This window comes from Eretmochelys imbricata, chromosome 3 (assembly GCF_965152235.1).
Source record: "Eretmochelys imbricata isolate rEreImb1 chromosome 3, rEreImb1.hap1, whole genome shotgun sequence".
Lineage (NCBI taxonomy): Eukaryota > Metazoa > Chordata > Testudines > Cheloniidae > Eretmochelys > Eretmochelys imbricata.
The window spans coordinates 196,427,584-196,451,882 of record NC_135574.1 but is presented as its reverse complement, the minus strand read 5'-3'; the positions used below and the strand labels follow the sequence as shown (position 1 = coordinate 196,451,882).

At 41.0% G+C, this 24,299-nt stretch overlaps 1 protein-coding gene across 1 annotated transcript in view; it reads right to left on the bottom strand.

The window, feature by feature from the left end:
* WDPCP (WD repeat containing planar cell polarity effector) overlaps nucleotides 1-24,299 on the bottom strand; it is a 271,495-nt gene that overhangs the window by 127,446 nt on the left and 119,750 nt on the right. The window contains exons 9-10 of the mRNA XM_077812039.1: nucleotides 19,512-19,703; nucleotides 9,473-10,082 (exon numbers count right to left, since the gene is read on the bottom strand). Coding sequence (XP_077668165.1) covers nucleotides 9,473-10,082; nucleotides 19,512-19,703 — 802 coding nt within the window. The remainder of the gene's footprint in view (nucleotides 1-9,472; nucleotides 10,083-19,511; nucleotides 19,704-24,299) is intronic.

The window sequence follows — 24,299 nt, the reverse complement described above, 5'->3', positions numbered from 1 at the left end:
CTCTAGTTCCTGGCTGGAGACAACAGCAGTCTCATCCATTCCCCAGCCGTCAGTCCTCTCTGACCCTCTGGCTTCAGCTGTCTGGCTCAGAGAGCCAGCAGGCATCTTCCTTTTCAGCCCTCTCTGGAGGTGACTTTCTGGCCTGGGAAAAATTTTAGGTAATCCCTTGACGGCTTCACTGTCTTCTTCTTTCATCAGCCTGATCTGGCGCCACTGCTCACTAGGGAACTGTTACTGCTCCCTCCTTCAGGGGAAATCTCTTCCCTGAAGCTCTGAGCCCAGCTCTGCTCTTGTTCTGAGCATTCATTCGGGCTCTCACTTTCTCTGGGTACACCTATACTACAGAGACTATACCAGCATAGCCCCATAGTGTAGACCGAAGGGGGATTGCTGTCGGTGTAGGAATAACCAACTCCCGAACAAAATTAGCTGTGTTTCAGAGTAACAGCCGTGTTAGTCTGTATTCGCAAAAAGAAAAGGAGTACTTGTGGCACCTTAGAGACTAACCAATTTATTTGAGCATGAGCTTTCGTGAGCTACAGCTCACTTCATCAGATGCATCTGATGAAGTGAGCTGTAGCTCACGAAAGCTCATGCTCAAATAAATTGGTTAGTCTCTAAGGTGCCAAAATTAGCTGTGTCAGCAGAAGCCCTCTTCCACCCGCACAGCTGCATCTACACTGGGGGTTATGTCGTCATAGCTACGTGGGTCGGGGTGTGTGGGGGTTTTTCACACCCCTGACCGACATAGCGATGCTGATATAACTTTTCAGTGTAGACCAGGCCTCACTCTCAGGATTCTAGATTCTGTACTCTCCCTTTACTTTGGCTTGTCTCTTATTTTGTAACACCCATGGGCAGCCCCACACTCCTCATTATCCCAAACTAGCACTCACCTGGACTGGAACAGAAAAGTGGGGCCTGATTTCATTTAAAGGGCCAGCTATCTTTTTACAGACACCAACACCAATGCACCTTTCAATTATAGATAAGAATTGCTGAAAATCAGAGTTAACATACCTATCAAAATGAAATAAACTGACCATCATGCTCCCCACTGTAAAAGAAGATGATTTATGTATAATTCTTGTTCTCTAGAGGTTGAAGTTATAAATGCATTCCCAATCCCGGGTCTACACTTTTGCACATGCCCAGAATGCTCCAGCAAATAGCATTCTATATTATAATTGACTAGCCAGCTGATCACATCAATGTGGCTACCTACAGCATATATGCACTATGACTAATATTCTCAGCTGTGTACCTCATTTGAATACTAGGTCCAAATACTGTGTACATTTAAAACTGTTACCTAAGACCTCAGATGTCTGGTCAGAGTTGATGGTTTCCGCCATGAAACAGTATATTTCTAAAATATCTCTGAAATCTACTAAGAGAATATATTGTCAATTTTTTCCATGTAAAGGAAAAAAGGAAACTAAATTTATTTTAAGATTATCACAGATGTTCCGAAATTGTCACCCAACCCCAATTTTAAGAAAAACATACCAGTAGGAAAGAGAAAACTGACCCCAAGAATTGCAGTCAAAGACACAAAGGATGGCAAGGAGAGAACCTTCTTCCAGTGGAGAAGAGCAGAGACAAGCTGCAGAAAACCATATCTCACTAATACTTTCCTAAATTCAATTGTGGGTGTAGTTTGCACAGGCATACAAGAGCAAAGAAGCAAGAAAGCTGGAAAATAGGTATAGCCAGATGTCAATGACCAGCCAGTGGCTTGGAGAACCTGGTACGCCATGCTTGATGTTTTCAGACCATTTGAAAGGCTTTGTTTGCTAAAGAGAATAAAATAATGCCTTTTTTAATTTTTACAGTATTACTTAAAGAAAACACATGCTTGCCTATTAGATTACATTTGACACTTGAATTTATAGTATGGGTACTTTCTCTGTGTAATTGCTGTTTTTACATTGACATAGTTTATACATGCATATTTCTGGTAATGATAGTATCTAATTGTTATGGTAGTCATTCTTCATTAGTGTTTATAGTATGTTTTAAAGTATTGCACAAGGTAAGTAATCTTGATGTTAATTGCGAAGGGAAGATGAAGATGTTTGTTTATATGTTAATGAAATCTAATGTAGTATACTTTGTCTCTAGGACAAGATTGGTATCATTATTGCCCTGAAACTTTATTCTTTTTGTATAGATCTGCTGATTCTAACATACTGCATATAAAAAACCCATAATAGCCACATTATTTACAGATATTTAGAGCCAAATACAGGGAAATTCTTGCTATAGACATTGATTCAGCAGGGTACTTATGCACAAACGTAACTTCAGGCATGTATGCAGTCTCAGAAACTACAACTGCATCTTTAAACTATCCTGTTATACACAGACATTGCTGATGGGAGGTTCCCAGTAGCGTGTCCTAACACAGCACATTAGCTATTCCACATAGGCATAACACAGCAAGTTAATGATAGCTTTGAGTGCTGAATGTCTGTTTTTCTGTCACACACCTCTAATGTATTTTTTTATAATTAGTATGTATATTAATTATTAATTAACAGAGGCCTTAAAAAACTGCAGATCTCAGCAACGAAGAGTGACTAATCAGTGCAGTATTTCACCTTGTTAATGTGGCAAGCAGAGAGAAAGTTAAGAGAACACTGAAGCAATAGAGGACTTTATATTATGACTCGCATAGCTGACTATGTGGGGGAACACCATGGTCTTCTATGTAGAAGAGATTTGACGGTAATATACAGAATGAATTTTAAAATGTGATAACTTTCCACTGTGGAGGTCAACATCTTCCCATTTGGATGCTTGACTTCTCTTGGGTAGTGCGCTTCCAAGCGACATACTTGGGAAAAAGAGGTGAGAGCCAACTCATTGCCTAATTGATTTAGGAACAGTGCCCAGGGAGACTGTCCAATTAAGTTTACAAGCTGGCAATTAGCAGGAAGGCCTCTAAGTCCCTGCACTGAGCGCCTGTTTGCCTTAATAAGAACATAAATGAGCTAGAGATAGGAAGGGGAAAGCTGTGCCTTCTGGAAAGCTGTCGTGAGTAGAGCTCACAAGGGAGGACTGAAGAAAAGCAAGGTATTCATGGGCAGAATGCCTTCTGTTTGACAGGTCACCAGGTAATTTAGAGGTTTATTTTTTTAAATGGACAACATGCATAAAAACATCAAACAGATGCTTTCATTAGTGTTCTGCCTGGTGTTTTACAACCGCTAAGCCCTATTGGACACGGTGGAGCAGCATTATCTCATAATAAATGGCAATCTACAAACATTTTTCTTGAGTACTATTTTTGGATAACAGTGACAATCAGGCCAGCTCTTTTTAAACAATAAAAATACGGCTAAATCTGACATTTTCCTGGTTGCTAAAGCCACATGGTATCAGTTTACCGATCTGTCATTACACCTTGAAGACTGTTTTATCTGAATCACTTTTAGTGTCGGCTTTCACTTTCAGAAACTATTTGCTCAATTAAACGGAGGTTTTCAGTATTTTTAATCAGTCTCTTTTTCTTTCCATAGAAGGATACTTGAATATCATTGAGGAACAGAGATATCATGGACAGACTTGTCAAAAAACTCAGGGCTAGAACCACCAAGGTACTTAGGTGCCTAACTGCCTCTTCAGGTGCCTACGCCCAACATTCAGATGCCACCGACATTCTCAAAACCACCACTCAGCTGCCACCTAACTCAGTGTGTGCCTACCTTTCTGCCAGTAGGCATGTGCAAAGCTGTCCTACCTCACAGTGCTGCTGGGAGACTTAGCTTACGCCTAAGCCATGGCAGCCTTCTCAAACTAGACCTTCCCCTACCCATCTTGCCCGCAGGTCCCAATTCTGTATGCGTTCTCACAGCAAACCTGGGATCATTTTTCGGGAGAAAGGGCATAGGCTACTTAAACAGTTGACCTGGCTTAGCACCTACCTCCAAGATAGGTTTCACAGCTGGAGATCCTGAGCGGAGGGAGGCACATCTATGTGGCCTGTCAGACAGGTGCCTAAGGCCCAAGATCAGTAGGGACTAGGCCATTAAATATTTTTATGGATCTGGGCCCTAAGCCCCACCCCTTCCCTCTGCCTTTCACTCCTGGCTGGCTTAGGCAGCTCTCCACTCAGCTTGCTGGTTGCTGAAGATCCATATCTTAGGCATGCGTCTCTCTCCACTCACTGTATACAGAGCTAGGGTGCTTAACTCAGGGCTGAGAATTTCACTTGGCAGAAGGGTGCCTAGGAGTTAGGCACTGCAATGCCTAAGTCCCTTTGTGGATCTAGCTCCCACTGCCTCCTGACTAAAAAAAATCAGCTGGAGTTTGTTGTGATCTCAATAGGGATTTACATGGTAGTAAAAACACACGTACAAGGTCAGTGCTAGCACCTTCACCTTGCCGGACAAGCAGTGGGAAAAAATGCTGAAATTTCCCAGTATAGGTACGTCCGACATGGCTCTCTGTCACAGCACTGAATTCAGGGTCAGGAGACTTACACTTGATTCTCCTCTCACTTACCCTGGCTTTACACTCTCTTGATTTGAATGGAGTCAATCCTGATTCTCCCTGGCCTGAGAGGAAAATTAGCTCTCTATAGGGCTCTATTCCTGCATCATCCCCTGACTTGCTGCATAACTTTGGAAAGTCATTTACCATCTTTGTGCCTCAGTTTCTCCATTTGTAACCCCCATGGGGATAATAATGCTTCTTTGCCTTTGTACAGAACTCTTGAGCTTTACAGATGAAATGTGCTATAAATGCTAGTTACTTTCTACCTTGGTTCACAACTCTGAATATGTTAATTTATAGACTGTCCACCCTTAAATATACAAAAGCATTTGCCTCTTACGAAGAGTTTTGAAGAAAGGAAATGGGGTATCACATATACTGGAGTCAGGAAGAACATTAAACAGATTCATGGTCGATTTTACCACACCTCTCAACATGTCACAGCCCAAATGTGGGATGCACGGTTTGACGAAGACCCAACAGGAGGGAGGGACACACACACACACACACACACACACACACCATTCATGCATCAGTGCACCAAAGCTGGAGAATTTTTCCCCCATAGCAATACCTGTTGAGGCGTTGCATGCGCCCGCTGCACACCCATGCTGCTAGCTGAGAGGACCACCCTGACACTCTCAGTTTCTTCACGCTGGAAGCCAGTATATGCTGTTATTCCAATGCAGAAGGGAAGGAGGGTAGGTCATGGAGAACAACAGTTACCAAACAGGCATGTAACTGTTTTTATTCTGTGAGTTCTTGCACACATCCATTCACTTTGGGTGACTCACAAATAGTTGCAGATGGAGGAGGGTATCAGAGTTTATCTAAGCAAGGACTGCAACACCATTCTCCCAAATCTAGCATCATCTCTTGAGGTTTGGGAGAAAGCACAATGAGCAGTGAACATATGAACAAATGTCACGGATGTGAACGTGACCCAAAAAAGCAACTGGCAGTGTTTGTGCTCTTGTAGAGTGTGATAAAACTCTACGGTAGTGGAACCATAACAATATTGAGCATAGATGAATATACGAGGAAATCTAGGAAGAAATCCTCTGTGAAGTGACAGCTTGACCTTCATGCTGTCAGCAAAGGAGACAACTGTAAAGACATTCTAAACCAGCTAGTCCTGTTCTGGTAAAAGGCTAACGCCCTACAAATGTTCAAAGTATGAAGTTTTACCTCACCTTTGTGAGAGTAAGTTTTAGGGGAAAGAGTTGGTAAGTATATAGGCTGATTCGGATGAAAAGCCCATACCACTTTAGTGAGAAATTTGAGGTGTGAACTTCTGCTACCCTCCTGGCTGAATGCTACTTTCATTGAAGAGATGAGAAAACGAGCATGTTGCTACAGGTTCAAAAGAGGGGCCCATTAAAACCACAAGAACCAAACTTAGGTCTCAGGATGGTATTGAGTCCCTAATAAGTCAGATAAGCCAAACCAAACCTTTCAAGAACTTAAGAGTCAGAGAGTTGGAAAAAACAAATGTTTCTGTTACAGGAGGATGGTATCTGGAGACAGCTGCCCGATGAATCCTCAGGGAATGGACAGAAAGTCTTTTTCCCTTTAGGTGAACCAGATAATCCAGAATAAGAGGACTGGGAGCCTGTGAAGGTCAGGTATCTTTCTGCTGGGACCACAGACAACCTCTTCCATTTCTTGAAGTAAGTATACCTGCTGGAGGGTTTTCTGATATTTAAAACAATATTTTTGCATTCCAAGGGAACAGACGGATTCTGGGGGAGTTAACCACTGATCATCCAAGCAGTCAGGTGTCAGCCAGGAGAGCTGGGACGCAGCATCTGGCTGTGGTCTACAAAACTATGTCCAAAATCTGAGGGAGAAGTATGGTATCAAAAGGATCACCTGGTCCGAAAATGAATGCTGATGGGGTGTGACTGGTGCTATCGAAATTAGGATAGAGTGATCATGTCTGAGCTTGCTCAAAACTTTCAGCACCATAGGGATGGGAGGAAAAGTGTAAAGATGTTTCCCTTTCCAGGACAGAAAGAAGGCATCTGACATAGACCCTGGACTGTGACCTGCTCTTGAACAGAACCAGTGACACTTCCTGTTCTGTTGGGTGGTGAATAGGTCTATTTCTGGCATTCCCCATATCTGAAAAATAGACTTAGCTATGTCAGGTCTGAGGGACCGTTCATATCTTTGCTGAATGATCTGCTGAGATGGTCTGCCAGACAGTTCTGAGACTCATGAAGATGAAATGCTTTGAGTGTAATCTTGTTCCTGATGCTGAAAGACCAGAGGTTCATTGCCCCTTGGCACGGGGATCTGACCCTGGTTGTTTACATACAACACTGTAGCAGTGTTATCTATGTGCATCCTTACAGAAAAACCTGGGATGTGGGGAAGAAACACTGGAAAGGCCAGGCAGATAGGTCAAAGTTCTTGAACACTGATGTGGAGAGAGAGAGATCCTAATTTGACCAGAGATCTTGAGTCTGAAAGGCCCCTAAATGAGCTCCCTGCCAACTGAGAGATGAAGCCTCTGTGACTATGGTCATGGAGGACAGGGTTTGGGCAAAAGGAACCCATTGCATACACTGGCTGGATCCATCTGCCAGTCCAGGGATGACAAAACACTTGCAGGTATGTGAATCAGCAAGTCCAGCAGAGGATGAGAGAGATGGTAGTCAGACTTCAACCACCTCTGCATGACTCTAAGGTGAAGTCTGGTGTGCTGAGTCACATATGTACAAGATGCCATGTGATCTAGACGTTTCAGACAATTCTTCACTGTCATACGAGGATATGCACTGAAGTCTTTGCATAGGTCCAATATTGCCTGAAACCTGGCCTGCAGTAAAGACACTCTTGCTTTGGTTGAGTTGAGAACAGTTCCTATTAATTTGATTTGCTGTACAGGGAGAAGAAATGACACACCCTTGTTGATCAACAGGCCCAATGAGGAACAGAGGGACTGGAGCTTCTCAATGGCTACTATTACTTGCTGTCTGGACCAACCTTAATCTAATGAATTGTCCAGATATGGGTACTCCTGGACCCTGGCCATCCTGAGATGTGCCACAACCACTGTCTTGCACTTCTTGAAGACTTTGAGGGACTGAGGACAGGTCAAAGGAGAGGACTGTAGTCTGATAATGAATATCTGCTACAACAAATCTTAAGAAGCTCCTGTGGCTCTGGTGAATTGGCCACATGGAAATAGGCATCTTTTAAGGTCAAGGGAAGCAAGCCAGTCACTGGGGTCTAGGGATGGGATAACAGATGCTAGCATTACCATATGAAACTTCATCTTCTTTACGTATCTGTTGATGTTTCGCAGGCCTCGTTTGGACTGTGGAAGGAGAAAATAATGGGAACAGAATCTATTTCCCCAAGTCCTTTTTTACCCCTAATTGTAACAGAGACTGACTTTCCTGAATTAATACAGTATTGTGAGAATGGTCCCTGAAAAGGATGAGGAAGAGGGTGGAGGGGGGAACAGGGGTAAATTGCTGAGTATATCCCAGTTGAACCATGCTTAGAACCTATCAATCTGTTGTAATGTGGGTCCCAGCAACCTGTGGGACTACCTTCTGCCAAAGGGAGGGGAATTTAGAGTGAGCGGTTCACTGACCTCGATTAAGGAGTCAAATAGACTTAGATGTTACGGATTTTTTGGAGGTAGCAGAAGGTGGCAGGAAGAGATCTGTCCCTCTGAGACTTATAGCATCTCCTGGACTGAACCAGCTGCCTTATCAGGCAGAATGGGTACCTTTGCTGGACCTGCAGGCAGAATTGCTTTCTCTTAGGGCCTGGAGTACAAATGGCCAAAAGACATAAGCGTGACCCAAGAATCCTTAAGAGAATGCAAAGCTTCATCTGCCTTCTCAGGAAGTAAATCTGGGCCCTCAAAGGGCAAGTCCTCAATTGTCTGTTGGACTTCAATGTCAGATGACTACAGCCAAGAAGCACGATGCATAGTGACTACTGTTGCTGTCACCTGAGCTGCTGAATCTGCCGCATGCAATGCAGCCTGTAAAGATGATCTTGCTTCCAGACTTTCACTTACAAGAGCTCTGAACTCCTCCTTAGGCATCATCTGGCCTCATCTCTACAAATTTCAACATCAGGATGCTGCCAAGTCTGGTGGTGCCTTCTGAGGCAGAGTTGAGTCACAATCCCCATGTAGCAAGTGGCTGGATTCCAAATGGGGGATACAAAGCTGCTTCCATCAGGATATCTCAAAGTCAAACTTCCCTCAGTTCCTCAGTCATGGTCTTAAACCCCTTAGAGACAGGGGTCCTTCTCCCAAACACTTTAAAGAGCAAGAGTGAGAATCTCTGACAGGCATAGACTTGTTATAGCCAGAACAGCGCTTAAATCCCAGAGATTTAGGCAAGCTCCGATACCGAGCTAAACGCTTGAAGAAAAATAAGATAAAAACCAAGAATTTTTCATAAACGAGTACCACTGACTAAGATTATAACTACAACTATACTACTTACAATACAAAACTCGAGAAAAAGTATTTCTAAAGAGAGAACAGGAAAGAGCGTGAGAAGCTCACACACACATTTGACTACCGACCAAGGGGGGTGAAAAGGAAGTGAGGGGGATTAGGACAGCCCTGCCCCTTTATACCCTTGAGCATGTGGAGGCTGCATGAGCCACCCCAATGGGTACCCGTAAGGGAAAAAGTTTTCTGCCTTCAGTGAAAAGTCATCTAAAGTGGAATGGGCATATGCAAGCACTCAGAAAAGAACTATGATTCTGTATTTCTGGTGTAAATAATTTTTTTTGTTGTAGTTGCACCTAGGAGCCCCCGTCACAGGCCAGGTTTCTATTATGTTAGTCACTGTATGAGGGGACATCAAATTAATTTGGAACATAAGCAATTTTGATATTAAAGTGAGCAATAGCCTTCAAAATGAGAGAAGCTGGTGAAGAAGGGGTATTGCCTAGAGACCTTAATGTACAGTACACGTGCTGAGTGACTTACCGAGTTTAAACTGAAGTACTCCTAAAGGTCCTTTGTCGAACTGAATTAACAGAAGGTCATGAACATCCATGCTGTTGTCCCTGTCAGACGCAGTGTGAGGAACTGCCCATTGTATCTGGGTGAGGCTGCAAGACACATCAAACCGTTTACTGAATTGCAAAGTTGCTTTAGGTGAGCAGTCTTCTGCCAAAAGCTGTATTTTAATTGGGGACAGTGCCATGTCAAAAAGCTGCAGCTCCCCTTGAGAGCTGCCAACCACAAATATGGCTCCACTGGGGTGGCAGTTTATTAAAGCAGGCAACAGTTCTGCCTGGGCTAACCGAGTCACTCTCTGGTGGGCTTCATACAGAATTATTGAAGAATCTTCACAGCCTAGGAGCAGCTTGTCTTCTGCAATGTTCCTGCAACAACAGATGGCCTTGGATCTTAGTGGAATTCTGGTGACTGCCATGCACTGAATTTTGTTCCTAACCCACTCATAGATGCAGCTGTCAGCCATGGGCTCTTTGTCTGCGCTGATGGAGTGTTCCACTGTGTGAACCTGGTAAGGCTGAGTCGTGCTAAAGCTAGCATCAAGTGGATCCCATTCTGTACGGATGTAACTCAGAACCTGAAAAAAAATCCAGAATATTTTGAGTCATTTATAACAATTCGTTCCTATTTTTACCGTTTTCAAAATATACTCCTCCATATATATTCTGCAAGACAAATCCATCAATTATATTTAATGAAATGCTAACAGTTTAGAATATAAAAGCCATACCATATTCTCACAGCTCAATAAACTAAACAAATTATCATATGTTACAAATAGATTTTTAAACCTTTTATTTATTTTTAAAGGGTAATCTGTTTGGCAAAAATATAACACAACGCAGCCTGAACATTATTTGTCTACACAGAGAGCTTAAGAGGTTAGCAGAACAGAAGACACAAGAGAAGACAACCCCTGTAACAGTCTCATTCCTAGAAGAAAACAAGGAAAGGAGCTGCTGACTGAATGCCAAGAATAGCTGATTATTCACTTTAAAAAAAAATCAACAACTTAATAAAATTACACAGTGTATCAAGAGCAAAATGTTTGTGATTGTTTGCTCTGGGATGTGGCAAGAGCAAATGCTGTGTGGGCACTGTTGGTTGTACAGCAGTGGTAGAAACAATATGTATCAAAAACCTGTGATAGTGAATGCAAGATGAGGAGAGGTTCATGAATGAAACCTAGCTGGTTTAGATTCAGAGTAAATGACTGTATGAAAACAGAGAAGCAGGACTAGCTGTAAAAATTGCAGGTTGAATAAACTAGAGGCAGAGCACAAAAACAGGATGATACAAAGACAACAGATGGATAATTGTAAGAACTAGGGGTACGGGAAGACAGGAAGTACTTGTAATGAGATGAAAAAAACAATGTCGAAGAGCTACTGGGTGTGTACTTAAGCAGAGAAGCTATGGGGAAAAATAGGCAGTAGATAAATAACTAGCCTACTTTATAAATAGCTATTTCTCTTAAAGAGAGAGAGCCAATAGGTTAGCAAAAGTGTTCACCTAGGAGAAAAAGAGGGATGAGCTTGTTTGTCTTGGTTTATGCTGAAATAAACACTAATAGGAAGACTCCACCAAACTCTTCCCTCAGTTACACCCATGCAACCCCTTAGACTATACTCCAATGCTGCTGACCTGCCAATAATTTTGGAGGCCCTAAAGGCAGAAATGTCAGGAAAACTTATTTTTTAGGTCAGGCAGCATGCAAATAGCAGTTAAAAAGATGGATAATAAACCTGATTAGTTGACTGAGCAGATCATTAACCTGGAGGGGGAAAAAAAAAAAAAAAAAAAAAAGGAACACCCTGTTTCAGTCAGAACTCAAAATATAGAAATATAAAAAGTTGAAACTTAACTCACAGTAAAAAGAAAAGGAGTCCTTACAGATTAACAAATTTATCTGAGCATCAGCTTTCGTGGGCTAAAGCCCACCTCATCAAATGCATGCAGTAGAAAATTATGCTCAAATAAATTTGTTAGTCTCTAAGGTGCCACATGTCCTCCTTGTTCTTTTTGCTGATACAGACTAACATGGCTACCACTCTGAAATCTAGCAGTCAGTGCACCTGGTTTTGATTTCTGTTTATTTCAGTTGAGTTACTGGGATTAGCCCCAGTGTAACTGAGATCTGAAACTGACCCATTGAGAATGTAATGACAAGGTAAACCAAGGGCAACAAAGCTAAAGACCAACAATATACAGATACCAGGGGCATGTATTGCTGAACTGGAGTTATATGACATTGAGTATATGTAGAATATTATTAGCATAAAGGAGGTACATTTTAATACTTTATGCTATGTCAGTTATATGCAATACAACAACTGTGTTTACCAAATGGATAGGCAAAATAAAACAAGAGGTGTGAGTTTTGATATTATGCCTGCAAAGAGAAATACTCTATAAACACCACAGATGTTTTGGATAGAAGATCAGTAAAGGCTAATGAAGTGATTTTGGATGTTGCAACAGAGAAACTAGATAATGTTTTCATTAGAATCCTGTAAACCTGTAGGAAATTGCCTGCAAAAAAAAAGAAAAGAAAATATTTGAGAAACAGTCAGAGAAATTGATTCTGGTTACTTCCATACTGGGTAAAAAGGCAAGAGTGGCAAGTGTGATTAAGCATGGACCTCCTCAAAGATATTAATGCAGTGGAGACAGAGGGAATAGAGACAATGGAATATGCTTAGATTTTCAAAATGTATTTGATGAGAATTCATCTCAGGTGATGCAACAGAAATCACATTTGACCTAAATTGGAGTAAAGGAAATACAAGAACTCTAAAACTGTGACTAAGGAATTATCTTCTGTCCAGCTCTGTGAGCAAGGGCTGGAACAGCCTAAATAGCACCCAGCTGATCCTTAGGAAGCAAGAGATATTTGCTCCGAGGAATCCACGGGCTATGAAAAAGGAAGCGGGCTGGAGCTTTCTGTGATACCTGATGGTATATGCAAAATGGATAGTTTATATATCTACTTCATGCCTCCCCCAGGTTCAAAGGGGTCTTTTGAACTAGCACATTCAAAAGGGACAGGAGATGAAAAGACAAGAGAAATCATTTTCCATTCAATATTGAGCAAGGGGACTCGATCCTGCTCCCATTCCAGTCAATGGGAAAACTCCCTTGATTTTAATGATGCTAAATCAAACCTAAATGGCACATAAAATGGAGTATGGTATACACAGTGTATGTTGTATAAGCTATATTTGATTAGAAGTCACCAAGTAATAATGGATGCTTATACCTATATGTCAAAGTGACCTAAACGAAATATGCAAGCTCTGGTGGGGAGATCTTCACCAATACAGAGGAGGCATGACTAAACGCAGGTAAATAGTGGGCAAACTTATTGGTGAGTATTTTTGAGTTGCTATGTTTGCACCACATTTGCCTTTACTTTTCTTGAACATTTTTCTTGAACAAACGAAGATTTGTTGTGTGAAGGTTTGTGGGAAAGGTACACTTTCCTCCAAGTCCCCATGTTTTGTTCCTGAGCTGAACTGTCAGAACATGTATTAATGGCATGCAATATTTGTACTTTGGGGCTACCTAGAAAGGTGGTGAGGGAAAAGAAGGTGAAGGCTCCAGGTTATTTTTTTCCAAAACAATTACCTCAGTCATTACATATTAATGTGACTGACGACACATTATAAAATGAAAAAGGTTTATACCAAGGTGCCAGCCTTGCTCTGAGACTTCCAGGGCCATTTATGCAAAAAATCAGGGAGGTGGCCTGGAGCAGCATCAAGTGCCAAAAGTGCAAAGCCAAACACAGATGGGAGCTCTGGAGTAGTGCCATGAATGCTTGTGGTACACCTCAGAGGGACTTCTGTGGATGTGAGTAAAAACAACAGCAGTACTAGCTGAAGAAACACATAGAAACGTCAATAGCCATGACCAGGTCTGACAATGATATGGAACATACCCTCACTCCTGCGCAAGCAATTCTGAAACCATTTTGCGTGGAGTTTTTTGCGTATTTGGCTCACTTTGTCAGTAGGGTTTAGGGTGCTAGATTCACTGCCCAAACCACGGGCTGCATGTTGCGCTCTAACTGCTTCATGTAGAAATTTCTCTCCCGGTACACCGGGGCGGGAGATGGGGGAGGTCACGGGGTGCTGGAGTGGAGCAGTTAGATGGGCTGAAAGAGGCATTAGGTGGGGTTGGGAGAGCAGAGATGGGGCTGAAAGGAGCTGCTTGCTGAGCTGGGGAAGTGGAGATGCGGGGATGGAAGGGGGTCTGATTGAGGAAAGGGAAGGTAGCTGCCTGGTGTTGGCCAGGCTCAGGAAGAGAAGGCACCAATATCAGGTGCAAGTGGCACTGGGGTGTGTGGAGAGTACTTACTGGTACCGCAGGCAGCTGTTTGGAGTGTCACAGACCTGGAGAAGCCCCTGTGGCCCAGACGCTACTGCTGGCCACACTGGAGGAGAAGGCCAGGGGACCAGTGTGTCGTCCCTGCCAGACACTGCTGGCGTTCTTTGCCTGGCCCTCTGCTTCCTGCAGCAGTGACACAGCTGCCATGTGTTTGAGCTCCTGGCCTAGAATCAGTTCCGCCTGCCATGGGACCTCAAAACGTGACCGAGGACCCACCCTGGCTGACAAAATGGTACACCCCGTGTGATATGAATATAGCCTGGCTGTGGGCGCCACTGCATGGGGCTCTGGTGACGGAGAATAATGCCTCCCACAGCCACAGCACTGGGCTCATCTGACCTGAGGGTTGAGTGACACAAAACACATTTAATCCTACCAGTTTTCAAATGTAATTGCAAAATTAATCGGGAGGATTATGGAAAATTAGGGAGGCTGGTACCTCCGTTTATGGATAACCATGAGGAAAGCAATGATCTGACATATTAAGATGTCTGCGTTTTGAAGGGGTGTTGATCTAAGGGCTTGTCTACATGGTGCTGCAATACGCATCATGGGGATGTGATTTCTAAAACCAGGTTGACAAGCCCCAAGCTTTACAATTTCCTAAAGCTAAAACACAGACAATATTTCATCCTTAAGTAGTCTTATTGTCCTGTTTTGTTTCAGCCATTATAGGCCAAATCTGTTAAGGTATCAGAAGAGCTCTTTCAAATGGTTCAATTTAGATTCTGATTGTTCACTTGACTATTTAAAGCTCTCCAGGCCCTTAGTATTCTCTTCCTTCTCATCAGGGGCTTGATCCCGAGCCCACTGACATCAACAGAAAGAGAGTACAGATTAAACTTTGGAAGTACATTAAGGGGATGCAAGGGAAAATGGTGTCCTCTGAGTTCCAACATGGACGCCAAGAACTCTCAGAGAGCAAAATGTTATGGCATGTGCAACCTATGTGCTTTTGTCTTCTAATGAACAAGGGAGATAAATGGAAGGAGGAATGTGAAATTTAGGTGACAAGGAAACAACCCAACAATTTTACCCTTTTTTAAGCTCCCTATTAGACTGCCTCTCCTCCCATCCCCAGAGAGGGTATCTAACCTAGACTCCACATCTAATCATTTATGCCGACTAAATGTGAAGTGTTAGTGGCTACAGTGTAGTGGTCTATCAGCCTAGGAATGGGAAGTTAGGAGCTAGAGTTCTCTCAGGTGCTCAGGGGAAGTAGGCAGGGCAGCTGCACATAATTTACAAAAACAAGGCAGGAATTAGGGAAGGAGAACAGGGTAGTACCTCCTTTACATAGATAGATCTAAGTTTTCAGTCCCCATCTGAGGATAGCTGTTGGCCACAGTTCCAGAGTTCATACAATACAGGTTGTGACTCCAAAGGGAGATTTCTGAAGGTAATTTTCATGAAGTAGAACCATTTATATTCTGTAAGGAACTACTCCTTTTTAGTTTTGTAACCACTGCACCACAAATTGTAGTAAATGTATTTTAAAATGTTTTGCATTGTAATTTATGTATGTGTTCCTATTAAAGCAGCTGTCATGCACCAGTGTTGCATATTTCCATTCTTTTTCCATGACAGTGGCCTATGCTCTGCATTAGCTAATCAGCAGAATGAGAGATATTGTATGCTCTACCCTCTAAAATCCAAACTCAAAAACCATAACATTCGAAGTTAAGGAATTAAATCTTTTCATCTTTGTAACTGAAGCACCTGAGCTATGTTAGTTTTCTCTTATTCTGATGTTTGAAAGAAAATAATAAACCTTATTTAGGCAGTAGCACCCTCCTCTGTGCAAACTTTTACACAGTGAAATAATTGCAGCCTTTTGCATAGCATACTGGGAAAGGATAAAGCCCACATACTGAATGAATTAAGAGTTTTAAACAGTAGATTCTAAGCAGAAAATTGGCTTACCAAGCAGATAAAAAAGAAAACAAAGAAAACAGAGAAATAAGCTCTCTGTGACTGAATTGTCTGTCTTTTAGATGAGAAAATGTTTGATTTACTTTATGCATGTTAGAAAACTGCTAGTTTAATTTCACACTATGAGATTCCAAACAGCAACAAACACTTTAATTAGAAATGTTGAGTGGGAAGTGTGATGCACTCTAGGGTAAAATGTCCTAGACAACATAAGGAAGAAAAAATAAACCTCTTTTTGAACTCATTTTAAATAAGAACTCAAGACTCCAACTACAGACTGCTTATTTCCTGCATTGTATTGACAGTTTCATAGACAGTCTCATTCATCTACATCTCCACCTAACATTTATTCTTATTTTCTTTTAAATTTATCACCATCATCTTTGTTCTATATTTATTCATTGAACTTTTAACCAAACATGACATCAAAAATTTTACATTCTCTGCTTCATGGCTATGCTAGGTATTGCAACTATTCAGTCACATAGAGCGTACCTTTCTTTCTGAATACTGTAATTGTTAAAGGATATATCTCACTCATAAAAGCTCAACTATGTTTATTTCACAAGTTTGAGAGAAAATAACTCAGAAGCACTAACTACTAAGGACAGTCGCTGGGGGAGAAAGAAACATAATATTCTCTCATAGACAAATTATTTTTTCCATAGGAATGAAGAGTAATTTCAATTATTCTAAAAAAGGGCAACTGCAGTGAAAATAAACATGGTAAGACAAATGTCTGAAACTATCACAGCATCTGATCATTGGCACCATTATCACTTAATTCATATTTGCAGACTAAAGTCTGTGTTGTCTTTTTCACCATGTTTCTCACAAAACATTTAATCCAAGGATGATTTTATGTTAGATCTTATCGATTCATAAGAAAATAGTTTTAAATGATTTCTTGAAGATACACTCCTCTGTTTATTTTTAAAAGCAAAACAGCAGCACCAGTTCCACAGGAGAACAACTTAAATAGCATTTTTGACCATGCACACTGTTACCAATAAAAAGAGTAGAATAAATATATTTGTATATGGACTCGTTAAAAAGAAAAACACCTTCATATTTCTCTTTTGGGGGCTGGTCCCCACCAAATCCTACACAATTTAACACATCCAAATGGTTCCTGTATTAAAAACAGTAAAGCAATCAAAGATTTTGTACAGCAAACTGTTATTAAAAACCTTACATAAATATAGTACATCTTAATCTGCATTCTCCAGTAAACAAAATTGCAATCTATCATTCCGGGAGTTTTTTTTTTGTTTTTTTTTTTTACTGTGTACTATCTGACTTAAAATATTTAAAGTACTGCTTGGTTATTATAGGTTTTAATTGTTCCTATTTCCCCTCACAAGACTCTATGAAAGCATCTGCTCCTGTTTTTAAAGGGATGTTATCTACGTTTTAGTCTCAGACTTAATACATGTAAAAAAACCCTCCATATAACATAATTCACAAGGTCCCCTTTATACTGGATGTTACATTTTTTTTAATCTATTTTTCCTCATTAAAAGAAAGCATTGCTAGGATCCAGAGCAACCCCACTGTATGTGCAATGTACATCTCCCCAATGCATGTGGACAATATTATGAGACCACATCTTGGGGAGAGGTTTGGCCTTGAGGAAAGATATGAATACGGAGAGACTGGGAGCCTGTTCTGTTTGGATTAGGAGGGCTATTATAGGGGGCATCGGGAAGAAAGTATGGAAAGGTGAGAAAACCAAAGGGGATGGAAAAGCTGGCATCATTGGTGGAGCAAGGAGGAAAGTGAGGTCACAGTAAGATCTGCAATAGCAGTCAGGTGAAGTTATGAAGCGAAAGTTACGTACGATAAGAGTGGAGAATGAGAGTTTAAACATGGTACAGTACCTGATCATATGACTGTTTTCTGATTGTTACTAGCATTTAATTATGGGGGAGCCAGGGCAGAGATTCAAAAAGAAGAATGATGTGGTCTGATCAACAGGCATGGAACATCATTTTAGAAACTGCATTCTGGATGTACTGGGGGTGAGAGGAGGCCACAAAGGAAGAGATTGTAAGAAACTGACCAAGGAGTAGACAAGCTTTTTATCTGTTGGGACAGAAAGAATGGGTCACATATTTTGATAAGTTGTGGAGAAAGCAGCACCAGGATTTGACAACAGTGTGGATGTGTGGGAAGAAGGAAAGCGAAGAGTCAAAGAAGACCACTAATGGTGGGATGCTAACTGAAAGAAATGTGGCTAGACAGTCTAGATACTCTGGTACTTAAATACCACAGTGATAGAAATCAGACCTTAGAAATAATATACACAAACTGTATCAACTACATTTTCTTCTTCCATAACATTTCCAATATATATAGAAGATGTCAAGGGAAAAATTCATAAGGATCACTGATTATCAAGGCAATAATTGTAAGACACTAGAATTCTGATACATCTCCAGTATAAAGGAATAGATACTATTGCTTACAAGAGTGGACTATTGCGAAAAGGTCATGCGTAGGCTTTAGTTAATTAAATCCATTTGAGAATATTTGAATCAAATTTCTTATGTAAGGTGAAGATTTTAAAATGAAGCTGGCTGCTGCCTACAGCAGAGAAAGATGCCCTGCTCTGACCAATAGACTGCATTTCCTTCATAACTAGGAACAGACCCCAAGAGAACTGAGTCCCAGTTCAGTGTCTTGTCCATTACCAATTACAGCAGTTTAAGGAGCAAACACTCAGCCAGCAACTAAAAACAAAGGCCAAGTAAACGTAGCACTGATGAAAGGTGTTGATCATACTACATACTTCTGATTGTTACTAGTGTTTAATTAAAGATATTTGAAGAGTTTTTAAAGGGATTTAATCAAATTGCTTCCTCAATAAGGGATTTACATATATCCTGAGGTTAGAAATAGGACTGAGATATGTGAATTTTTGGCCCAGATTTTTATTTCTTGTGTGTTAGTATATAAATTCATATTCTACTTCAGATAAGATTAAGAGGACAGATCCTATCATTCTAAATAAGCATTATACTCATTACCTAGCATCTCCTGACTTGCACCTCCCATCACTGCGTTGGCTTAAACTTTTTCAAACATTCTTGCATCCTTGTGCTACCCTCCCCTTCCCCCGACTGAACTACTAAACTATTGGGCTAATTGGAAGACCATATTCAAATTTTATTATTAGGAATTTTGTACCTCTGCTTCTCTCACCAGAGGTAAAAAAGGTTGACGCATGATTTTAACACAACCAGTTTACAAAGTAGATGCATTAGTGTTTGTTATTATTTTTGAGTGCATTTCTGTGCTCTTAATGTTGTTTTAAAATGTTATAAAAATAATAGCATCTCAAACAATGTAAAACTCTGACTTTTGAGCATTCAGGCAGCCCCCACAGGTTTTTCTATAGGCTAGCTGTCCTACCCTGTATTTTCTATAAAGTGGTAATGCTATAACATGCTCTTATATACATTTAATTTCCTTATTCAGTTGCACATAGATTCCAATTTTGAAGTGCAAATAAAAATAAATAATGTTAATACATTAATAATATTAAGTTATTTGTCATGAATTGGAGAACTGCTGCTTTTATAACGGCTGGCATGTTTCAACCCCAGGTATAAACTTGAGTTGATTGTTCTTATTTGTTAGCAAATCTGAAAATTAAGTAATAAGATACAGTTCAGAACTTTACCTCTAGTCTCCCATGTGCATAGCCTAATAACAATAAGTTGGCTCTGTCCCTCTCACTGGAAATAGGAGACCAAGGCCATGCTCCATCATTAGTCAGTGACCACCAGCAAATGACCATATCTTGGATACAATTTATTGACAGGTGACGTTTTATCCTTCTACTTGCTGGTCCAGGTATATCAATATAAGCAATCTGATGGAGAAAAAATGCAGGAAATATTTAAAGTTATAAAAACAACATATTGGGAGCATTTACTGCAAGTAAATATATACACACAGAGGACAATGTGTGTATATGTATTCATATACGCTACATCTAAATGTAAGAAATCTCTGTCCAGACAGAAAGACACATGCTCACCCACAATTTTATCTATGGGGAAGGGATTGGGAAGGAGAAGGATGTGAGTTAAGCAGGAATTTACTGCAATGACTCCAATCAATACCAAAATGTACAGTCATGGTTACTTGACAGCATCGACCTACACAGGATTTAAACCCAGCCATATTAAATGACAAGTTCTGTGATGCTGACCAAGGAGTGAAGGCAACTGTTTAAGACACATCATCAAACATTAAAGACAGCTCACAATGTTTAAAAGAGAATGTTTATTTTCCCCCTAAATTAAGGAATCCAGCCACAAATACCCATTTGGTAACAGACTATATACTTTTCTGCATAATGTGGATGAGCTACAGCATCATGCGTAAAGTTTATGCAGCTCTTGAGAATTGTGCCTCTATTTCTCAGGAAGGATTTGTGGAATTTATTATTCAAACTATGTTATTTTGGAGCATGGTTATTTGAAAACATGAGCAGTGCACCATCTGGGTGACACATGCCAAGGAAATATAGATTGCACCGCATTTCTGCTTAAGGAATTAATGGAAGGTTGATAGCTAGGGGAAAAAAAAAAAAACTATCTTGCCATTGCTGGTCAGCAATAATCGAACCACTTTCTGGGGATTAAGCGCATGGCTAAGCCTACTGGACCAGACACTAGCAAAGGGCAGGGGGTCTTCTTATCAGAGAAATGCTTCTGGAGCCAGTCTCACTACATGACAGATTGCTTTCATATTCCTGTCTGCAAAGCAACAAAGGATGGCAGTAATGCGATAATGCCAGAGTGCAATGGGTGTTAAGAACCCGTTGCATTTATGTATTGTATTTAGTAAATAATCAGGCTCATCCAAATTGTGATCTCACCACTCAACCAAGGCCATTAAAATCAAGGTTAATGCTTTAATAATCCTTTGCTGTTTTTTATATGGTCAAAAAGAACTCTTTTCTATTTGCATGGTCATAATATTATTGACCTCTTCATCCCCTGAATACACATCAAAAGGAACTGAAATCAAAGTAATTACCAATGTTGTTCCCTCATAGTAAACATTTATCACCTTGTACTCTCTCCTCAGTGTTGAGTAAATTGAAATGGACTAAAGAACCACAGAAGGGAAAACTTATAAAGTGTCAATGTTTCCAGTACATTTATCCTGCACTTTTATTTGCCCAAATTCTGTCAGTTTAAAAGTATAAATATATGACATACATGTAAAGTTTATCCAAGGAATGCTAACTTAACTACTTAGCTTTTATTTTGTTATTCAAAAACACACTGAAGGCATACTTAGACGAGAAATAAAAATACTTTATGGCTATCAAGCACAAATGCCGTCCCAGATATTAATTACAGTGCTGTACTCTAATTTTACCAATCATGTATCAGTTAAAAACAATGATATTATTAGTTTTTTTTTAAAAAAATCTTATATATATTAGATGACACCTTCAACACTGACAGTCCTCTTGAGAATAGGGAATTGGTAGTAATTGGTCTTATGTTTTGCCAGTCTCCAAGACTACATAGTGCTGTTGATTCGCATAATAGCTCCAATTATCTTTATTCAAAGTGTCATTGTCTCGATGGTACCAAAGATGCTACTTCTCAAAAAGGAAAAAGATCCAGACAATGATGGATTCACGTGGGTATATATTGTATATAAATCAAATTTCCAGCTAACTACCAAACATCTGTACAGTTAATACTTCATCAGAAAGTTTGAGTACATTCCAAAGATAAACAGTAAACTCCAAAGCCAAGTCTGCCTATCCTGCTAGTCAAAGACATGCAGAAGAAAAGCAAAACGATTTTTCTGCCTCCAAGCATTAAGGCTAAAAATAAAAAACTATCCATAAAACTGAGAAGAAAATAAGCCCGACTGACTCACGATTACTTACAATACTGCCTAGAAGTGCCAACCAAGACTGGACACCATTATGTCAGGCACTAAACAAAGACATAGTACAATATGGTCCCTGTACCAAAGAGCTTACAATTTAAAAAGAGACCAGAACTATCCTCCTTTTACAAATAAGAACATGAGAATGTAAGAATGGCCACACTGGATAAGTTCAATGGTCCATCTAGCTCAGTATCTTGTCTTCTGACAGTGGCCAATGCCAGATTCTTCAAAGGGAATGAACAGAACAGGAAAATCAAGTGTTTCATTCTCTGTCATTCAGTATCGTCATCTGGCAGTTAGAGGCTTATGGACACCGAGAGCATGGGGTTGCATCCCTGACCATCTTAGATAATAGCCTTTGATGGACCTATCCTCCATGAATTTATCTAGGTCTTTTTTGAACCTTGTTATAGTCTTGGCTTCACAACATCCTCTGGCAAGGAGTTCCACAGGTGTGCACTGCGTAAAGAAGTACTTCCTTTTGCTTGTTTTAAACTTGCTGCCTATTAATTTCACTGGGTGAGCCCTGGTTCTTGTGTCACGTGAAGGGCTAAATAACACTTCTTTATTCACTTTCTCCACACCATTCATGATTTTACAGACCTCGATCATATCCCCCCTCAGTCATCTCTTTTGCAAGCTGAACAGTCCCAGTCTTTTTAATCTCTTCTCACATGGAAGCTGTTCTGTTACCCTTAATTATTTTTATTTCCCTTCTCTGTATCTTTTCCAATTCTAATACATCTCTTTTGAGATGGCACAACAGGGAGACACAGAAAGATTTAGTGAATTGCCCAAGGTCACACAGGGAGTCTGTGGCAGAGACAAGGACTGAACCGAGAACTTCTGGGTCCTAGTCCTATGCTTTAACCAAACCTTCTTACATTGGTTTCCTCTGCCCTTCTGACAAAGCGCCCAGCTCCTGTGAATAAGGTCAGTGTCCAGGAACTGGTTTAGAAAAGAAGGCAACACTGTTATAGTGCCCCAGATTTCCCATTGAGGAGTATCTTTGCTTCTTATCATTGTTGATGACAATTCTACTGCTTACTGTGTCTGTGATCTAGATATTGTACATTGGTTTGACCGGCCCCCCCGGCAGGATAGTCACCCAAGCCCCAACCCAGGCTGCTGCTCAGGAGGTCCAGCCAGGATAACCCCTCCTCGGAGTCGACTCAGCATTGCCTGCCAGGGCGGGGAAGGGGGCTGCCATGCGCCTCCTCCCTCCGCAGGTGCAGCAGCCACCTCAGCCTGCCCCCAGTGCCGCTCCTTAAGTTGTAGCCAGCAGCAGCAGCAGGAGCAGCCAGCGAGGGAGTGCAGTGCGGAGCTGTAGAGGTAGCTGCCAGCTGCCCAGGGCAGGCAGGGACGCTCAGAGGAGGAGTGCAGGGGCAGCAGGCAGGGCCAGAGGAGACACCCAGCCCTGAACATTGGTGGAGCTGGGCCCTGAATTTGCAGGTGCCCGGGCATCATGGGCCCATATAACTCACCGCCCCTGTTACTTTACTACAGAAAGCTGAAATAAGAGTCTTACAACGATGAATAATACTTTGTGGTGGCTCACACTGCTGCAGTTTAAAGATAATTAAAATTATATTTTGCTGCCTAACTAGTAAGCCTGACACAAAAGAGCATGCCATTAAAAATGCTAATGCCTTTTTTTTTGGTCTGGCCAAAACATAATCCATAGTCATTCCCATTGATTTCTAGAGCAGAAATGGCTCTCAACCTTTCCAGATTACCGTACTCCTTTCAGGACCCTGATTTGTCTTGCGTGCCCCAAGTTTTACCTCCAATTAAAAACTACTTGCTTACAAAATCAGACACAAAAATACAAATGTCAGAGCACACCATTACTGAAAAATTGCTTACTTTCTCATTCTGTCTGTGTGAAATTTTAGTGTGTACTGACTTCACTAGTGCTTTTTATGTAACCTGTTGTAAAACTAGGTAAATATCTAGATGTTTGATGTATCCCCTGGAAGACCTCTGTGTACCCCCAGGAGTACGTGTATCCCTGGTTGAGAATCACTGATCTAGAGAAAGCAATGTTAGTGTCATACATAGAAGTCTTCCAGAAGCTCAGCTGTGTCAGCAAACCACAAAACACAACAACCCTATTAAGGAACACAGAGGGTATGTCTGGTTTCCTAGCATAGTAAGATGTTTCTATAGATTAGGTTTTCCTTCTTCCCTAAGAAAACAGTCACCACAGTTAGGTCCAGAAACATGCTTAGTAGTATCCAGAAGAAAACTGTGATATATAAGGATAAAGCAAACATAGGAGATATAGCCCTTACCAGGAAACGATCATGGTAAGCATGAGCTCATTACAGTTTCCCAAAGTTTAGGGGCATAGAGATCACCAATCTTGCTTCTAAAGTAGCAACCTTAGCAAATACCTATGGGCAAGGCACAAGTGTGCATCATTTTAAAGTAAACTATGTATCAGCTCAATTCCTAGTGAACAGTGAACTGTCTCAAATCCATGTTACAGAGGTTGGCTCAATCTCGCAAACACAAGTCACTGCTGAAAAGAGGCCTTGAG